The 20,897-nt window shown below is 53.4% G+C and overlaps 1 protein-coding gene across 2 annotated transcripts in view; it reads right to left on the bottom strand.

Annotated features, from left to right (window-relative positions):
- Positions 1-245: 245 nt before the first annotated feature.
- Positions 246-20,897, bottom strand: part of TSHZ3 (teashirt zinc finger homeobox 3) — an 87,788-nt gene continuing 67,136 nt past the window's right edge. The window contains exons 1-2 of one of the 2 annotated variants that reach the window (XM_075537180.1): positions 9,634-9,977; positions 246-5,114 (exon numbers count right to left, since the gene is read on the bottom strand). In XM_075537180.1, the coding sequence (XP_075393295.1) occupies positions 1,906-4,941 (3,036 nt within the window). In that variant the 5' untranslated portion in view covers positions 4,942-5,114; positions 9,634-9,977 and the 3' untranslated portion in view covers positions 246-1,905. Of the gene's footprint in view, positions 5,115-9,633; positions 9,978-20,897 lie in introns of those variants that run through there. The other variant, XM_075537179.1, reaches the window with a different exon arrangement.

Below are 20,897 nucleotides of genomic sequence, written 5' to 3'. Positions count from 1 at the left end.
TGTTGCTCCGCTCGCTGCCTCTCCTTCCCGGGGAGCATTCTGTTGGCGCCACCCCCGAGGACACGCTCCCTGCTCCCCACATGCCAAAGTTCACTGCACCTCGCCTGATTTAAGCCCGGTGCCGGCTGCCAGCACCTGGCAGACAGAGCACCGACTCAGTCATAAACAGCTCGCACACAATTCCATTTTAATGTGCTCGTTAGTCGTAGCACATTTCAGACATAATTGTGAACGCAACACCAAAATTATAGCAAAAAGACAATTTTAATGCTGCCGTAGAAAAAAGGGTTCTATGAAGAGTCACATACCGGTGCTTCATTGTCGACAAGAACACAGGGCGCAGCGTGTGCTACAGTGTCTGTGCTGTTTACATGCCAATATTTTATACATAGGTTCTCAGATGGTGTCAGCTGTCAGTTACTTCTGCAAATTAACTGCCAAAAACGGAGGCGAACAGAATCGCTGGGAGAGCCGGTAACCACGGGTTACCTTTCAGAGAGGCCTACCACCGGAGCTGCAGTGTGGGATCTTAGAAGAATCATCAGGAAGAACAAAACAGAAAGTTACCAATGGAAATAAAAAGGCATCCTACCACACGGAACGGCAACCAAGAGGGCTCATAAATAAGTGGAAGGGGTGGGGTCACAGAATGCCCAGGACTTTTAAGCAAAGCATTACAGTACGAAACGTTTTAAAGGCTTTTCTTTTCTTTGTTTTTTTTTTCAATGTTTAGGAAATACAGCACAAGCTCTTTTTCTTTTTTTGGTTCTTTTTTTCTTCTCCTTTTCAAATTAGCTTAACCCTTTGAGCACTGAGCTGATTTTGAATGCGCTCTGATTCCTAATAGATCCATTGAAAGACCGTGTGCAACGTGGTTCGGCTGCCTCTGCGGCAGCTGCATTTCGTTCCGAGCCGCCTTCACCCAGACTGCTCGGAACAAATGGCAATGCGGTGCTAATAAATATGCATAATTTAAACAGGAGCCTCTATCAATATAGATGTACTGTATCGCAAAACAAACGATCATACTTTGCTTTCGGATAATGTTTCTGTATACTTTATAAATGCTATCTGTGGTATCTTCTGTATAATTTACAACGTTTGCTTGTAAAAACAAAACAAAACAAACAAAAACAAAACCCATAGACCTTAAAAAAAACAACAACCAAGAAACAAAAACAACAAAATATACACTATACAGAGGCACAGCATATGCCCGGAGCATAGTAGGTACATAAAAACACGGTTGCTCTAAGTGCAGGGGGCGGGGGAGAAAAAGAAAAGAAACTGGTCATTTAATCACAATCACATTTTTTCTTTCATAAGAGAGTCTGAAATCTATACAATATATACATCTATGTTTCCATGTGAAAATAATATTCTTTTAAGTTTCAAGGCGTGTAATACCCCTGCAGACCTGCGTAAGTGGAGGGCCATATTATTCATTATAACTAAGCTGGTAGAGGAGTTTAAAAACAGAGCTTCATACATTATTAGTATTTCATTTTATAACCAAATTAATGCAAAAGTGCTTCAAAGTACTCAGGGCTGAAGACGAAAGGGTGAGGGGGACGCGCACGTGCCCGGGTTCGTTATAAATGCTTACACTGTCTGTTAATGCATGCAGCTTGAAGCACCAGAGCGGATGCTTACCACTAAATCCCATGTACACAAAGTCCCAAACACTTTACCACGGCATTGTACCCTTCGCAGTTTTACCAGTCACAACAGCTGATGATGCACCTCTAGGAAACACTGTACACGGATACAAAACGGTCCGGCCCAGGCTGGTGCTCTGCGGTTAAAATAAGAACATGTGCCAAGAACAAGACGGAGGGGGCCCGGAAGTGCCTGCCCAGGCGTCCCTCACCGCAAAGGAGAAGTCCCTCCCGCCAAAAGCCAACGCTACTGCTTCTCCAGCTCGGACACGTACAGGAGGTGGTCCTCCGGGGACTTGCCGTGGGTTTTGCTAAGGTGGAGTTTGACAGCGTGCTTGCTCGCAAAGGTCCGATTGCACAGCTTGCACTGGTAGGAGGTCCCCAGATCCTCCTCCGGGGAGGACGTCACCAATTTTTCCGAGGGGGACTTGGTTTGTGCTATTTGATTGTTAATCTGTTCGGTGGACAGTTTGGACAGGTCCCGCAGGCGGAAACCCAGGTGAGACTCGAGATGACTGATGTACGTGGAAGGGGTCCTGATTTGTGACGCACAGTCGTTACAAAAGAACACGGGGTGGCCAGTGTCCAGGTTTTTGAGGAACTTTGTTCCACCTGTCCTTCGGAGCTGGTACTTCACATTGGCCAGCCAGTGGCTGATGGTGGTCATGGAGAGACCCGTGAACCTGGAGATGTGCATCCGCTCCTGGGGGCTCAGGTCGGACATGATGTACTTGCCCTCCGAGGTCTGCCGCAGGCTGGCGGCAAACTGGGCCTGCAGGATCAGCAGGTGCTGGGGGTTCCAGTTTGACTGGCGGCCCTTCCTCTTCTGCGCGGGGGTCGCCTCCTCGGCCTCCTCCAAGGTGGCCCCGTCAATGTCAGACTTCTCGGAGACGCTGGAAGGAGTGGAGGATTTTGACGTGTGGCTCTCTGTCAAGTTCTTCAGCATGTCAGAGATATCTGACAAGGCATTCTCGCGGAGTGGCGAGTTTGACATGAATGATGCGACGGCAGATGTCTTTGCCGTTGTCACCGTGGATGAGGAGGTTGCCGGGGAAGCGGATGTGGGCGACAAAAGCACCGAACCCAAAGAACAGCCTTTGTCACTCTTCCCTTTTGTCAAGTCTATGGGCTGGTCGTTGCTGACGTGGTAGAAATAGCGGTCCAGGTGGTCCACCTTCTTGGACTGCAGGGGTGGTGGGGTGGCGACGGCCGCCTTCTCCGCCAGGCTGTTGCTCATCTTGAAGAGCATGCTCATGGGGTCCAGGGCAGGCAGGGAGGGCTTGGCAGCCTTGCCCAGGTGGATGTTCATGACCGACTGGAGGGCGCTCAACGGGTTGACAAAAGGCTGCTCTGGCGGGTGGTCAGTGATGATGGCGGTGCTGCCGCTCAGGGCGCTGCTCAGGGGCTTCCTCAGCTCCTTGCCGTTCTCCACGGGCTCGGTCGGGGGACTCCCCTCCTTACCCCCATCCTGCTGGGGGCTGGGGCTGCTCTCCTGGCTTTTGAAGCCCCCGTCACCGGGGGCCTCCATCTTGATGGGCTCGCTGACTTCGCTGCTGCACGGGGACGGCGTGGCCCGCTTGGGTGGGGACAGCTTGCCCTCCGGCTCCTTCATCTTCTCCTCCACTTTGGCGACTTTCTCGGTGACTTTTTTCACCAGCTCCTCCATGGCGTGGAAGTTGGTCTTGGGCATCGGGGAGGTCTGGCTGCTGGCTGGAGAGACTAGCGGCTGGCTCTTGGTGGGAGACACCGTGTCGCTGGTGGCAAACATGGGCTTCAGGGCTGTGTTTTTCCCCGAGGAGCCCAGAGACAACTTCATCATGTTGGGGAGCTGGTAGGCGGCGTGGATGCTGGGGTAGCCCCCCCAGCTGGGGGTGCCATTCTGTGCCTTATTGATGGCTGACGTCACGGTGTTCTCTAAGGACTTCAGGATGTCGAGTCCCCCCTTGGGGCTCTCCTCTAAGTCGTTTTCGGTCAAGTAATGGTACTTGGAAGAGATGTCGTACTTCTCCTCGTCCTCGCCGGCCTTCTCCTTCTCCTTGGGCTTCTCGTCGTGGACGGCTTTCTCCTTGTCCACCTCCTTCTTGACCTCCACGTTCAGTTTCGGGGAGACGCTGGAAGGTGTGTTGGAGGGGGACGTGAAGGTGGTGGCCGCCAGGGGCACAGACTGAACCTTCTCGTCAGTCAGGGTCGTGATGGTGGGCGTGATGGGAGTCTCCATGATGGGCTTCCCCTTCTTCATGGCGGAGTTGGTGACCTTGATGAAGTGGCCGGTCACCATCATGTGGGCCGTGAGCTCCTGCAGGGTGTCGTGGGAGCCGCCACACTCCATGCACTTCAGGATCTGGGCCTTGCGGGCCTCGAAGTGCCAGGCGTAGCTGGCCCCATTCTGGTGGCCGTAGCGGTTGTTCGGGGTGATGTACGGGCTGGCGTTCTTCTGAAGCGCGTCCGTGGTGTCGGCCAGCGTGGCCTTGGGGGTGCCGCCGGTGGAGTCCGGCGAGCTGGGGAGCTCCAGCTCCAGCAGTGCTTTCTTCCGTGAGGCCGGGAGGATTTTGGCGGCGACGGGGGTGACGGGTTCCTTCAGAGGCACTTTTTGGTAGTGTTTTGTTTTGATCATATGGACACTCAAGTCCTGGAGCGACTCGAAGGAGTGGCCACAGTACATGCACTTCAGCACCTTCTGGGCGTCTTCCTTCCCCTCCATCTCCAGCAAGGAGCGCTTGCGCGGCTTGGACCAGCGCTTGGGGTTGTTGTTATCCGTCTCGTGGTTGTCATCTCGGTAGTGGCCCGTCTCGTTCATGTGCACCGTCAGCTCCACCAGCGTGTCGTAGGCTGCGCTGCAGTCCTTGCAGCGGAACTTGCTGGCCCCAGTGAAGATGGAGCCGTAGAGCTTGCTGCTCTGCCGGTACAGCTGCACGGTGCTGAACAGGCTGGGCTCGGGCAGCAGGCGGCTCTGGGACACCTGCTGCAGCGTCTTGGCCATGGCGCTCTGGTGCCAGTCGAAGCTGCCGCTGCCACAGCTGCTGCTACTGCTGCTGCTGCTGCTGCTGCTGCCGCCGTTGTTCTTCTCGGACGAGGGCGGGTGCAGGTTGAGGTTGAGGTTGGACCAGTAGGAGTTGGAGAGGAAGTTGTTGTACACGGCTTTCATCTGCTCCAAGCTGTCCGACACGGTGGTGTCTTCCAGGGGCACAGTGACCTCCTTCGCCTCCTCTTCATTCTTGATGGAGCCGCTCTCGAAGTCAGCCATGCGGTCACTGGTCTCACTGGTGTGCGACTCGCTGTCCATCTCATGGCTGGAAAACTCGGCCGCCGGGGAGTTCTGGTAACTGGAGCAGGGCTTACCAAGCTCCTTCTCCGGACACGCGTACTTGGCCGAGGGCTCTCCATCTGCCGGGCTCTCCTCCGGGTCCACGTCTTCATCCGCCAGGGCAGCAGCCTTGAGCTCATCTGAAACATAGGCTGCCGTGGGAACAGGTGGGAGATCGGGCGGGCAGGCGGGAAGGCAGAGAGGGAGGGAGGAGGAGAGAGAGGAAATGAAAAAAAGAAGGTGTGTGGGGGGGAAACCATTAGTAAGGGTTCATCTTACCTATAGTATTTTCTCCGCTCCCATGAAAAATTGTAGACAGGCACATTTATTTGTAAAATTAAATAGTTAAAATGTGGTGTTTCTTTGGAGCAAAAAAAAAATCTGCTCTTCAAACATAATTTGCCACCTTATTCTTCTCAAGGGGCAACAGCTTGAAATTAAAACTAAATTTGAAATTAATGAAGCACATTCTGGAGGTGGCATTCATTTCTAAAGTAATAAATTACTTGTATCAACCTTAGAGACAGCAGTTCCTGTCTGTCAATTAATATGTCTTATGCTTCTCCTACCCCTAATGCATTTCTTAACAGACAGATTCACAATTTAAATTAAGCAAGCATTTTTTACTCATTACATTTTTGAGACTCAATCTTTAATAAATATAAAGTACAAAAACATCAATAAAATGTTCACAAAGTAAAAAGAAAGTCTATCAATGACAATCCGAGGGGGGGTGGGCAACCAGGTCTGATGGCTTCTTTTTTTTTCCCCTCGCTTTCTTCCGCCTGGAGGAGCAGGTCTCCTGAAAAGCCTCGAGGAAGTTGTATGCCTGAGCCAAGTGCAGGGTGTTCCCAGGAGGACGACCTCTGCCCTGGCCCCGTCCCCAAACGCCCCCCCTGCCTCATATATGCGATTCATGCAGAATTGAGCTGGAGCAAGTTGAGGAGAATTGGTATGCGGGGTTCATCTGGCTATATAAATATATACAAGACCTTACAGAGGCCTTACAAATGTCAAAGTGTTTGCTCTTTAGACTACTTTGTCAATATTTACTCCGCATAAGCTCCATGGGCATCACCAGGGATCCTGTCTTTCCAGAAGCCATGGAGCCAGGGAGCACTTCCTCTGTGGGTGGAGAGCAGGCGCAAGTAGCTAAGGCTTCAGGAGACACCAGACTGAGACTGCTCATGCTCCCAGGAACGAGGGAAAGGGCTTTTTATTGGCCCATCTCCTGCATCCCCTCATGACTCAGCTTATCCTTCTGGAAGCTAGTCTCACACAGTCACTTGGGTGGTCCTTGGGGCAAGTAGGCATGGCCAGCCTTGTGGCCCAGAATGCTTTTACTTCCACAGAGAAGGAGGGGGGAGTGGCTTTTGCCTGTGTCGGTTCCTGAATACCTGTTTGTTTCTAAAGACCCATACCTGCTTAATTGCCAGGTTGTTTCAAACAAGGAGAAGCTAAAACAAACAAACACCTATGAAAATAAAGGCCAAGTTCGCTCATCACTGTAAAGACGGCCCTTTGCTTGCCCCAGGCTATTCTGATACCAGAAACAAAACTTCCCTGAAGTGGCTCAAATAAGTTAGACTCCCCTAGCCAAATGAAGGCACCCTAGTGGCACAATGGGTTAAGTGCTGGGCTGCATTCACAGCCCGCAGCTGCTCCGAGGGGAAAAGACGAGACTGTCTGCACCTGTAAGGACTGACAGTCTTGGACACCCCATAGGAGCAGTATCCCTCTGCTACGGGTTGGGACCGGCTGGATTGGAATGGGTGGTTTAGCCAAAGAGATCATTGTTCCTCTGAGTTCTTCTGGATGGAGTGCGATTCTCTCCCATTGAATCCTCCTCCTTGGAGCACTAAGTTTACGAGCTGACATGCCGCAGAGTGATCCCGACAGCGATGCTATTTCAACTTGGGTAGAGGAGTTTCCCAAGCACCTGCATTCACATCAGGATGGTGGTGGTGGTTGCCATGGCGTTGATGCTACCTCCTGGTGACCCCATGCGTGGACCCAGATGGAACTGCTCCACATGGTCTACTTCCCCCTCAGAAGCAGACTGCCAGGCCTGTGTTCTGAGACCCCTGCCGGTGGTTCGGAACCATCAACCTTTCAGCTAGTGGGTGCACACCCATTTCTGCCACCCAGGGCAGAGGTGGGAAGACTTCCACTCCCATGTGACTTATGATGCAAGAGCCGGCAATGCCATATACCAACAGCAGGGGGGAAGGGGACTGCTCATGTCGCTGAGGCTGGAAGCGCTGGGGTGAATCAGCAGTTTGAGATCATGCACTCGGAAATGGCATGCCCCGATGAAGAATAAGAATGTCGGGCTGGTACGGGAATCAAAAGCCAACCCTCATTGCCATCGAGTCAATGCTGACTCATAGGACAGGCCTGTTTAACTGGGCTGTCGAACTGCCCCTGTATAACTGTTCACGAGCAGAGAAAGTCCCACCTTTCTCCCTCAGATCGGCTACTGGTTTCGAACTGCTGACCTTCTGGATCATGGCCCCACAAGTCACCACTACCCCCCGGTTAAGTAACAGGGAAGAAAAATACACAAAATCCAGCTGTAGCCCACTGCCCCTCAACACCCTTCCTCCACTCGCAGCATACCTGGAGAATTGACGGCAGGGGGTGGCAGCCGCATTTCAGCAGGATTGTACCCCACACACGGGCTCCTCACTTACTGACCATCTTGTTATCTGGCATTCTGCATTCACAAGACTAGTGAAATATCAACTACCCAAACATGTTTCACGTGAACCTGGGCTTCCTCGCCATGTGCAGCTCCCAGCCCACAGAGCCATGCGTGTCCGCCAGGCTCATAGCCGAGGCAGCCGGTTCTCCCAAAGGCCTCTTGCCCATTCTTTTCCACTGCTGCTCTTGGCAAACAGATGTGACTGGGGCAGATGTGGAAGGAGCCGGGCCCCAGCAGGGGGGAGGGGCAGGCAGGGGAGGTTGCTCCCTCTACTCAAGTGCCCGCCCAGAGCGACCAGGTCCTCTGTGGGAAGATGCTCGGGAGAACGTGGGACAAGAGGCTTCAGCAGAACCTGGCCGCTCTCGTCCCTGCCCCACGACTGCTGGAGCCTTCTGAGCAGCAGTTCGTCGCCAAGCTGTCTGCCCTGGGTCCCAAGTCCTCTAAGACCTGCACTGGTCTCTGGTTCCTGTGGGACCTCCCTGGTCTGTGGGGTGGCAGCAGGTGGCTAGGGTTATAGAGGTTATATGGGACAGCTATAGGGGTGATGGTCTCAGGTAGCAACCTCACTATCTTGACCCCCAGGCCTGCTCAAGCGCCAGGCCCGACAGCAGGGCCTTGGGGTCCAGAACACAGAGGTGTTGCAAAACAAGGTGGTCTTTGTGCTAGAAGATGACCCCCAGGTTGGAAGGCACTCACCTGACCCACCTGGGGAAGCAGGGGTCAGGCCAGACGGTGTGTGGCTCCGGCGGACAGGGGTCACCCATCATGAGGTGGGGCCAAGGAAATGGCAACCAAGGAGCATCACCTCAGAAAATCCAGACTTGAAGGCTGTAATGGGGGCGGGGGGCTGGGGAGCAGCAGATGGAGGGGAAAGTACTCGACTATGCTTGCTTGCTGAGCCCGGAAACGTCGCAAGGTCTCCGAGGCTGGAGTTCATAGAAGGACCTGAGTCAGACATGCAGAAGGCAGACATGCAGAAAGGCGTCTGAAGGAAGAAGGGCTAGACCAGGGGGTGGCTCCCCTAGACAGCCGCATGGGCAGCCCTCCCACGAAGAGGGCTGTATGTTGAATCCCAGTCAGAGGAAGCCCAGTGGAGGTGAGGAGAGGAGGGAGGCGTAGCTAAGACCCTTCTCTCTTGGCGGTGTGCCTGGGAGCCCCATCTGCAGCTGACTGCTTCTCTCCCTGCAAAGAGTGACTTCGAGAAGGGCCAGGCCAGAGGGGCCACACATGTGGCCACCCCAGGAGGACACCAGGCAGCCAGAGGAAGCAGGGGCCTGGGGCAGGTGGCCCACTGTGACGTGAACCAAGAAAGTAATTACTTTTAAGTCGATTCTGACCCCGGGCAACTCATGTGCATTTTTGATGACTAGTTTGTGAAAGGCGATCAGCAGATCTTCTGAGGTGGATCTGGGTCGACTCAAACCGCCAGCCTTTCAGAGATCAGCCAAGTTGGGTAATGGGGTACCTCACCCACGGGTTCCCATGGCACGGAGGCCATGAGATAAGAGGGGAAAGCTAGCCGCCCCGCCCAAGCAGGGGCCCCAAGCAAGCAGCTCCATCCCAGCACGGGGTGGGCAGCCGGCTGCCCGGACCACCTGTCCACACAGCCCTTGTATCTGAGCAGCACCCAGCCTGGGCCAGCCCCCCGTGTCCTCGCCGCCACTATGCACGCTGCCTCGCAGTATTAGAATGTCATCCATCTGGGAACTAAAGAAGACATTCGTATTGAAAGAAAACGAAGGTCAGCGCCCCCAGGTGGACCACATATCTGGGGACCGTGTTCAAAGCTCTAGTTGCCACAGGGCCTGCGCTGCCACCCCCAGCCCACACATGCCTGACCGAATCGTAGTGTCTGAGGCTCCTGACGCGGGAACTGAGTGCCCCCCATAGCAGGAACCTCACTACTTTCATCTGACCTTTATCTGTTCAGACATGACTGTGAAAAGAGGTCGACAATGTCTCCTTACCGATTCTTCCAGCCAGGTTACAAATCTTTCCCGCCTCTCTGCGGTAAGGGGACTCCCCAGAGACTTCCCACCATGCTTGGAAGAGAGTCCAGATTCCTCAGGATGGCCCTGAGGACTTCCTCCCTCTCACTTCTGCTTCCTCCTCAGCCTCGCTCACTTTCTAGAACGTTGCCAGACTGCTCATGCCTTTGCTGCTGGGAAGACCTAACCTCCGTCTCCCTAAGCCACAGGAGAAGGTTACTTCCGGGGTTAGGCAGCTTCTGTGACCCCAGTCTCTGTCCTTCCGTCATCCTTCCTTTCTTATGTCAAGGCATGCCCCTGACTGTCAGCTGCATCCGGTCAGAACCGGTTCCTCACTATATCTGCCACAACCCTGGGTCGGACTCTCAGTCTGGCCACCCAGTAACTCTCTACGGAGTCGGCCCCACTGGGCCTGACTTCTTCATGCCAGTGAGTCCTGAACAGTGGCCAAGACATCTCATGCAGGGCCAGGCTCTGTCCAGTCCCAGAGAAAGCAGATGGGCTGGAGTCCAAGAGTCCACTGAGGGTTTGCTCTCTCCGGGTGTGGCCAATGGGGTTTTCAGCAGGGCTTGGTCGTGGGTCCAGTGGCTGGGCCCCCCGGAAGGAAGACGGAAGGGTGCGAAAAACACCCTCAGGTGGTCCCATCATGCTGGAGCCATCCCAGGCCCTGGCCCACACCGTACACTCCTCGCTCCGTCAAGAACAAATCCCCTAACTCTTCTCTCTGAAGCAAGTCAAACAGAAACGTTTGCTGTCAGCTGCCTCCTCTGCAGGTCAGGGAGCGCTCACAGAAAGCCAGTCAGCAGCTACCAAGGATACAAAGAGTAAGCAAGCTGGAGCAGCGCTTAGCCTGGGGGTGGCTCTGCATTTCTGTTTCCTCCAAGCCACTCCACTGAAAAGGCCCTCTTCAGCCGGGAGCCCTTGCAGAAGTATTCCAGGTAAACACCCCTGCGCTGAAAAGTAAGGCCTTGCGTCACACAGACAGCGAGCCACACCTTTAGAGCCTAATGCCAAAGACACACTGTCAGACCATGGATGAACCCAAGAACTCAGTGGCAAGAGTAGCACCAATTGAGAATACTGGGCCATAAGAAGTAAAAACTCCTGAACTCACGGGCGATTCCTGTGAAACGTTCCAGCCCACGTCCCCAGAAAACCAAGTAATGAAAAAGATTATGGTCCTAAATAAAATGTGCAGGCATCTGAGGCCCGTCCCTCCTTACTGCAGGAGAACGTCCCTTGGGTCTGAGCACACCATTCTGGAGAGGAGAAAAAGGGGGGTACCAACCCATGAAAGGGGGCCTTACCGTCAAGAGCTTGTCTGTACCCCTCGTTCCAGGCTAGGAGCTCTCAGGGGTGGGGGTCAGTAGAGTACAAGGGGGATTTGTCTCAATCTTGGGAGGCCACTCTGTGGGACCCAGTGTCAAGAAATCGCCTCGAAGGCATGTGAAGGCATCCATGGTCCTGAGATGTGTCTGGGCTCCCTCAGAGGACTCCACACCTGCACCCGCAGTGGTTACGCACTGGGCCGCTAACAGGGTCCCGAGTCCCTGCCCACGGCTCACGTGGCACAACGGCTGTGTCCAAGTTGGGCAGAGTGGCCACTGTGCCAATCAGAAGGTTGAAGGCAATAGCTCCCACACTCACATTGATTATCATCGTGCAATGTACCACTAGGTCAAAGGACATCAATATGTTTCATATCAATATAAAACAGCAAGCCGAGGCATAGGAGCCCTATTGGTATAGCGGCTATGCATTGGGCTTCTAACGGCAACGTCAGCAGTTTGAAACCACCAGCAAGAGAAAGACAGGGCTTTCTACTCCCGTAAAGAGTCTCAGAAATCCAGGGGACAGTTCTACCCTGCCCTAAAGGGTTGCTGTGAGTTGGCATCACTCAATGGCAGTGGGTTTGGGATTTTGGGGGGAAGCCTGAGCATAATGGAATCCATCTCCAGGCAAGTGGGAACTTCTCCCACCTGACTGTTCAGAATCTCCTCCAACAGGGGAAAGGACACATTGGGGAGGGCGCACTCTTGGTCCCGAAGGGACTGCAGGTGGGCAGGTGAGGGAGTGACCAGGTGGGTGATCTGAAGGAAAAAGGCATGGTCGTGTCAGGCTCCGCGCAGGAGTTTCAAAGTACACTGTCCTGTACAGATACGCATTTCAGGGGCCCTAAAATGAAGGCTCTTGAATGATAACCCTTGGTTTTCAAATCCCCCAACTTCCCTTTGCTCAGGAAACACTCCCTAGAGATTGGCTTTCTCCTCTGCCTGTACAGGGTGGGCATGGAGTCCTGGAGGCGCCCGGTAACCTTCCCCAGAAGACACAGCAAGGGGACAGGAGCGAGCAGAGGAGAGTACGAGGCGAGGAGAGCCAGGAACAGAACTGCAGCAGAAGGAAAGAGGCAGCGCTTGAGATTCGGAGGAGGAGGCGACAGGGAAGGGAAGAGGAAGGGAGACAGGAGGCGAGGGCAGACAACCAGCTCAGGGCAGAGAGATTGAGATTGAGAGACTGATCACGGGGCAAAGTGGGGGAGGCAGAGAGCGAAAGGAGACAAATGATGGAGATGTGAGAGCAGAGAGGTTGGTTTCTGTGAAAGGCTATGAAAGAGGAAAGAGCCAAGGGCTTAGGAGTGCCTGGAGAAAGGTGGTCCTGAGGACATCCACCTGCTGTGCTGGGGAGAGGTCCCCCGGGAACTGTCGTGGTCACTTCCAAGGTTGGCGCCCCCAAGTCCTTCCTCTGCCCAAGAAGGAAGTTAACTCCTCAGCCAGCCCTGGTGAACAGAGCAAGTGGGCAGCGGCTGGAGAGGGAGGGTGTGGAATGTCCTCGGGGAGGATACCACTATGCCCAGCTAGGGAGCGGGGAGTCACACCAGAAGGTCCCCAGAGCTTATCAGCATCTGAGCCTCCAGGAGCACTCAGCTCTGCCCAGAGAGGCCCATGACACACCCAGAGCGAGGCAGCTCCTGAAGCAGCCCACTAGATCCTGTTTTCCGCAGACCCTCGCAGCCGGGGCATCTCCACTTGTCTCACGTAACTCACACAAGTGGAGTTGTAACAAGCACATCGACATTCTAGTGAGTAGAATGCTCTTGGCCAAGGAAAAACCCCTTTTCTATATAAACAAAAGTTGTGTTGCATGGAAAGCATCCCTGGTGGCTTCGTGGTTCTGTGCTGGGCTGCTAACTGCCAGTCCGCATGTGGAAACCACTGCAGGAGAAAGACGGGGCTGTCAAGTCCCATGAAGAGTGGCATCTCAGAAGCCACGCAGGCAGCGCCACCCTGTTGGCGAGCTTCACTAGGCATCAACTCCATGGCAGGGAGTGAGTGGGGGAGAGCGCCACAACAAAACAAAACAGGATGGAGACCGAGCCCCTGCACACCGGAAATACGATCTCTGAAGATGTGATCACTTAATGGAAGTTGGGAAGAGGGTGGGCTCTAGCTCGCCATGAGTGGGGTCCATAGGAAAGGCACCAAGAAGATGGAGACTCCAGGAGTACAGCGGTGGGTCAGGGAACAACAAAGATCTCCTTCCAACTGTCACCTGAGACCAGGGAGAGGGAGGGCTCAGGTCCTTCCACAGGGCCCTCAAAAACCGTCAGCATGTCTGCCACCCTCACCACACACTGCTGACCTCCAGATCCCTCATCACACTCCTCACCTCCAGATCCCTCATCACACTCCTCACCTCCAGATCCCTCATCACACACTGCTCACCTCCAGATCCTTCACCGCACACTCCTCACCTCCAGATCCCTCATCACACACTGCTCACCTCCAGATCCCTCATCACACACTCCTCACCTCCAGATCCCTCATCACACACTGCTCACCTCCAGATCCCTCATCACACACTGCTCACCTCCAGATCCCTCATCACTCACACACTGCTCACCTCCAGATCCCTCACCACACACTCCTCACCTCCAGATCCATCATCACACACTGCTCACCTCCAGATCCCTCATCACACACTGCTCACCTCCAGATCCCTCATCACACTCCTCACCTCCAGATCCTTCACCGCACACTGCTCACCTCCAGATCCCTCATCACTCACACACTGCTCACCTCCAGATCCCTCATCACTCACACACTGCTCACCTCCAGATCCCTCATCACTCACACACTGCTCACCTCCAGATCCCTCATCACTCACACACTGCTCACCTCCAGATCCCTCATCACACTCCTCACCTCCAGATCCCTCATCACACACTGCTCACCTCCAGATCCCTCATCACACTCCTCACCTCCAGATCCCTCATCACACACTGCTCACCTCCAGATCCCTCATCACTCACACACTGCTCACCTCCAGATCCCTCATCACTCACACACTGCTCACCTCCAGATCCCTCATCACACACCGCTCACCTCCAGATCCCTCATCACACTCCTCACCTCCAGATCCCTCATCACACTCCTCACCTCCAGATCCCTCATCACTCTCCTCACCTCCAGATCCTTCACCGCACACTCCTCACCTCCAGATCCCTCATCACTCTCCTCACCTCCAGATCCCTCATCACACACTGCTCACCTCCAGATCCCTCATCACACTCCTCACCTCCAGATAACTCATCATACATTGCTCACCTCCAGATCCCTCATCACACTCTCATCTCCAGATCCCTTAATATACACTGCTCACCTCCAGATCCCTCACCACACTCCTCACCTCCAGATCCCTCATCACACAATGCTCACCTCCAGATCCCTCATCACTCACACACTGCTCACCTCCAGATCCCTCATCACACTCCTCACCTCCAGATCCCTCATCACACACTGCTCACCTCCAGATCCCTCATCACACTCCTCACCTCCAGATCCCTCATCACACACTGCTCACCTCCAGATCCCTCATCACACTCCTCACCTCCAGATAACTCATCATACATTGCTCACCTCCAGATCCCTCATCACACTCCTCACCTCCAGATAACTCATCATACATTGCTCACCTCCAGATCCCTCACCACACTCCTCACCTCCAGATCCCTCATCACACAATGCTCACCTCCAGATCCCTCATCACACACTGCTCACCTCCAGATCCATCATCACACACTCCTCACCTCCCGATCCCTCATCACACACTGCTCACCTCCAGATCCCTCATCACACTCCTCACCTCCAGATCCCTCATCACACACTGCTCACCTCCAGATCCCTCATCACACTCCTCACCTCCAGATAACTCATCATACATTGCTCACCTCCAGATCACTTACCACACACTGCTAATGTCCAGATCTCTCATCAACTCCTCACCTCCAGATCTCTCACCCCACTCCTCACCTCCAGATCTCTCATTATACTCTCACCTCCAGATCCCTCATTTCATGTTTCTTACCTACAGATCCCTCATCATACTCTGTTCACCTTCAGATCCCTCATCACATACTGCTCACCTCCAGATCCCTCACCTCCAGATCTCTCATTGCACATTGCTCACCTGCAGATCTCTCACTGCACACTGCTCACATACAGAACCCTCATCACACTCTCCTCACCTCCACATCCCTCATCACATACTCCTTACCTCCAGATCACTGATTATACTCCTCACCTCCAGATCCCTCATTATATACTCCTCACCTCCAGATCCCTCATCACTCTCCTCACCTCCAGATCCCTCATCACACACTGCTCACCTCCAGATCCCTCACCACACTGCTCACCTCTAGATCCCTCATCACTCTCGCCTCACCTGCAGAAATTCAAAGCAAGAAATCTGTTTTCTGAGCCACTCTCCTGTGACAATGGTCATGGGGTCCAAGGAACTAGTGCAGACACCACGATCAGCAGCAGCAGCTCTGAAGCTTCTCAATCCTCTCCTTGTAGTCTTTCCACTTAGGCAGACTCCTGGCACACAGTAGGGGGACATGGCTTGGGATCTCAGCAGTTCCACACAGAGGGCTGGCTGCGGAGTGCCAAGCACGGAGCACGGAGTGCGGAGCCTGGGCCCTGGAGAAGATCTGCTGTTTGTCCCGGTGTTAGCTGTGCACTTGTTCACGTTACACCATGTGATATCACAGACAGGGATGCCCTGGGTCCTAATCCCTTCTCTGCCCTATAGCAGCCATGGGACCCTAATGACTGGCTTCAGTTTCCAGGGATGGAAGTGCCTGCTGTGGCGTTGGGGGGGGGGGGGGAGGGAGGGGCTGAGGCAGTGACCTTCACATCCACCACCTTCATAACCCCAACTAAACACCAAACTCACTGCAGTCAAATCGATGAGGACACATAGCGACCCTATAAGACAAAGCAGAACGTCCCCCTGTGCATTCCCATGTGGGTAAACCTTTATAGGAGCAGACAGCCTCATCATTCTCCAGCCAAGCTGATGGTTTTGAACTGCTGACCTTGTGATTAGCAGTCCAACTTGTAACCTATTACGCTACCAAAACCAAACACTGCCATTGAGTCTGTTCCGACACATAGCAGCCCTATAGGACAGGGTAGAACTGCCCCTGTGGGGTCTGAGGCAGTAACTCTTTACGGGTTTAGAAAGCCTTATCATTCTCTTTCGGAGAGGCTGGTGGTTTAGAACTGTGGACCTTATGGTTAGCAGTCTGACAGGCAACACTGTGCACTGGGGCTCCTTATGAAGAGCCTAAGTCTTCATAATCTGGGAGCGCAACAGACTTGTCCAAGTAAAGGAGGCTCCATAGGCACAGGGGTTAGCGAGTCACCACCAACTGCCCCCCAGCAGGAGAGCAGGGGCCAGGTGCCTGACCTCTGGCTAAGCTTCATGCTCTCCACCAAGCTGCTCTGACCTACATCCCAGAACTGCTCTGCTTCTCCCCAGCTTTCATACCTCAGGGCAGGGGAAGTAAGGGGATGCTTGGACCCATGGGGAGACTGCTGGAGCGAGGAATCCCCAAGGGGTATAGTCGATGCTCCTCCTCTTCCCTCTGGCAGCCATGTGGCCCGGGAGAAGGAAGGGGTCAGAAAGAGGCAATGAAGAGGAGGCAGAGAAAGGCTGAGACATGAAATTCCAGAAAACTAAACTCACTGCCTGGAGTCGATGCCGGCTCAGGGAACCTCCTGGACAGGGTAGGACTGCTCCTGTGGGTTCGGAGAGGGTCACTCTTTACAGGAGTAGAAAGGCTTGCCACTCCCCCATAAGCAGCTGCTAGTTTCGAACTGTTGACCTTGTAGATTCTAGCCCGACTGGTAACTACTACTAAATGAGGAGTCCCAGACATCAAATAAACCCAGGACAAATGACTACTCCTGACAGTGGCAGTCAGGGAGTGGGGGCCCAGCACATACCCTCCTCCCCAGCCCCAGCCCCTGTCCCCGAGACTTGTAGGAAGTGGCCCTGGACTCGGGTCACAGCTGGTTTCCAACAAGCAGGGCACACCAGTGGAGGAGGGAGTGGCTGCCTCAGAGAAACCCAGAACCCCATGCAGGCCCCTGCTTCTGGTTGAAGCCAGCCCCCAGGCCTGGCCAGACTGAAGCTCAGAGTCCACAGTAAATCTTACCCAAAATAGGATCACACCTCACGCTCCACAGAAAAAGAAGGAAGGGGGAGAAAAACCGTCACTTTCACGCTGCTTCTGACTCAGGGCGAGCCCACGTATTCCTGGGCAGGGCTATGCTCCTTGGGGCTTCTTGGCTGTGGTTTTGACGGAAGCAAATTGCCAGGCCAGTGTCCTGCAGCACGCCGGGGGCAGTTGGAGCCACTACACTTTAGGCGCATGGAGGAGACAGGCCTGTGCCACCGGGTCTTCCTCCACCTGCCGCAGTACTTGCACTTTCCAGGGCCTGCGTCCTGTCTTCATCCACTGTGCCCTGAGGGGCGGGTATCTGCACCAGCGTGCCACATGCCTCTCTTCTGGAGGGGGAAGCGGCTTCCTGGATGAGAGCAGCCCCACCTCCCTGGAGGGCTTTTCAGAGGTCCAGAAGGACAGTGGCAAAGAACAGAGGAATCGGACCTAGGCAAGCACAGACCAAGCCCGGTCCACCCCCCCCACCCCCCCGGTCTTCTCCCAGTGCCCTGACACTCAGGAGCCCTTGGGTATGGCAGATATCCGCACCGAGTACAGCTGCTGGCCACTGGTGGCAGCAGGTACAAAGGTGACCTACTCATGTGGGGTTTTCTCCCTCTCCAAGCAAGTGAGGAAACAGCAGAAGGAGGGAGAAGTGGAGTGGAGGGGGCTTAGCTAACGCCCAGCTCAGCGATGGCAGTGGGGAGAGCGAGCAGGCCCAGAGGATGTGGCTGCAGAGGAAGGAATGGTGGCTGAAGTGGGGTGGCGGGGCTTCCACGGAAGTCTGGCCCCACTGAGATGACACCATCCCTCAAGGGGCTGTTCTTCTCACTAGCAAGGTCAGGAACCCTACGTCTGTGGCCATCAATCCAGTGTAATGTGTGAGAGATGAATGTGTGTTCTCTTGGGTGTCCCTGTGCTGATAAAGCTGGGGTACCCTCCTGCCAAGAAAGGCCTGGTGATAGCTGATGGGCGAAAAGCCATTATGAGAAAAGCCACCCCATCTTCCCACCGAGCAGGGCTAGAACAGCCAGGGGCTGTTCACTCGAAAAGGGGCTGCAACTCCAGGAGGCCACTGAGGCTCCAGGTGAGGCTGTGGGGTACGCCTCCCAGCCACGGGACCCCAGGCTGTCCCAAGAGGCGAGAGTTCCCTGCAAGACCTGTGCCTCAGGCTGTGGCCCGGAAGCCACCGAGAGACGCTCGTGCAGTTAAACCTGGAGCATCCCTGCTGGGCTTGGATATGGTTCGAGACCCTCTTTTTGGGGTTCTGGTCCCCAAGAAAGAGCCCCACTCTGTCCTCACAGAAGCCCCTAAACCTGCCCACCCTCCACACCGCTAGCTGGTCGTTTCCTGGCTCAGTGAGAGAGACGATGAGAGAGTTAGAAAACCCCCCAAGATCCGCTTCCCATGTCTAAACAAACCCTCTCAATCACTTCTGAAGGGTCATCAAATCAAACCCAAAGATCAAACCCCACTGTCATGAAATCCATTATAATTTACAGGGACCCTCGAGGAATGGGTTTCTGAGGCTGAAAATCTTTGTGTGAGCAGAAAGAGAAAGCCTGGTCTTTCTCCCTAGAAGTGGCTGGCAGACTCCAGCTGCTGACTCTGAGATTTGCAATGCGATGCATAATCCACATACCTTTTCTGGTGCATGGGCCCTGCTAAACTTTGGGCATCACCCCAGTGTGGAAAAACGAAGAAAGGCTCTTTTATATTGACACAGTAAAACAATCATCTCTGCCAATCTTCAAATGACAAAGAGTGAGCAAGTTCCGGATCCACTCTCTCCTTGAGTTTCAAACCTAAATAATCAATGGGCATTCAACGAACACCCAGCAGGCTTGTGGGGAACCCGTGCTATTGCTCTGTGTCCCACAGGAATGTGCTGTTGATGACTTCACCTTAATCGACTGGGGGAATCAAGGGCAGAGCCATAGCCAGCCTAGCCTGGGGGCATGGTGGTGTGTCTGGGTTGACACCAATCAGTTCAATCTGGTTTATCAGGCAAAACATGCCTTTTGCAGGCAGGTAAGCCCTTGCAAGTGGGGAAGGAAATAAATCTTGTCTTGGGCACTAGCTTCCCCTTTCTCTTTCTGAGCTCCATATATTTCCAAGCCCATCTTGGTTAGGCAGTGAGGGTCCGAGTCTTCTCTCCCTGCTACTCTACAAACCTTACAGTGTAAATCCTGATCTGTAATGGAGCTGATAAATCAGAACAACTTCTTCCAAATAAATAGCCCCCTCACCCTGGTGGAATGTTGGACGGCAGCCGCATGAATTATTAGAGACCAGGATGTGCTGGTATTGTAAGAGGTGCTCACGTGAGCAGTTGGCAATAGAGCTAAAGGCGGGGACCAGGTGGGCCTTGTGCATCTGAGCTCTGGCGCATGGGAGCTTCTGCGGCAGGGCAGGTGAGCCTTAGCGGGTAACTGGCTGTCTCCTTTGAAGCAGCTAAGGAGGCTAGCTAAGCTTTTCCCAGCCTATATGCCCCATGATGGCAAATCCTTCAAAAGCACAGTTGGGAGTTGCACCCCAGGTGGGGAAGACACATCACCTGTCGAAAAGGCAATTCTGTAGCAATGTAGAGTGGCCTCCTCAACACAAGTGGTACCAGTACAATTCTAAGTTCTACTGGACCTCATGGGATTTTCCCATGGAACCAAAAGAGAAGTTCAGAAGGTAATTTACCAGAAAGAAGAATCAAAACTTATATGGAAGAAGAAGCAATTGACGCACCCCAGTTGTCCATCCACCCACCCACTCACCTATTCAAATACGTATTTATTATTAGACACTAATTACAAACTCCAGAGAAACTAGAGCCTGGGATAAGAATTTGCTAAAATGAACAGCTGGAAAGTAACAGATCTTACTTTTAAGTGTCAACATGACCTTGTTCAATTTACTTCAGGGGATGAATGGATCTCATGAACACCAGTCTCCATGACCCTGAGATCGGAAGAACTAGATGGTGCCCAGTTATTACTGCCAACTGCTCTGAAAGAGACTATATTAGGTTCAGGATCAAGTGGGAGGAAATATTTGGAATGAAAATCAAAATCATAAAAAATATGGGGGCTGAGAGGTCAGATAGAGACTAGTGGAACCCCCAAACATTGTCCTTTAGTCGCCCTTCAGTTCAGGAAATGATCTTACCCCCATGGCTCAATTTTTAGCCAAGCAATAGAAAGGTCTTAAAGGGAAGAATATCACTATTATCACATTCAAATGAAGTTTTGCTGAAGAGCATCCGACAACAGCTGTAGCAGTACATTGACAGGGAGCTGGCAGAGGCTCAGGCCAAATTCAGAAAAGTACATGGAACAAGGGATATCATAGTTGATGTCAGGTGGATCTTAGCTGAAAACAAAGAATACGAGAGAGATGTTTGCTTGTGTTTCATTGACTGTGCTAAGCCAATAGACTGTGTGGACCATGACATACTATGCATAGTCTTGAGAAGAAACGGAATTCCAGAACATCACGTGGTGCTCATGGGGAACATGGACATGGGCCAAGAGGCAGCTGTGTGAACACAACTAGGACACAATGCATGGCTTAAAATCTGGAAAGGTGTGTGTCAGGATTGCATCCTCTCACCATGCTTCTTCATCAATCTGTATGCTGAGCCAGTAATCTGAGAAGCCGGATTGTATGAAAAAGAATACAACATCAGGTTTGGAGGAGGGCTTACTAATAACCTGTGATATGCAGATGACATAGCCTTGCTTCC

This window comes from Tenrec ecaudatus, chromosome 18 (genome assembly GCF_050624435.1).
Source record: "Tenrec ecaudatus isolate mTenEca1 chromosome 18, mTenEca1.hap1, whole genome shotgun sequence".
Classification (NCBI taxonomy): domain Eukaryota; kingdom Metazoa; phylum Chordata; class Mammalia; order Afrosoricida; family Tenrecidae; genus Tenrec; species Tenrec ecaudatus.
Note: the sequence above shows the minus strand (reverse complement) of the source record. Positions and strands in the feature narration are given on the sequence as shown.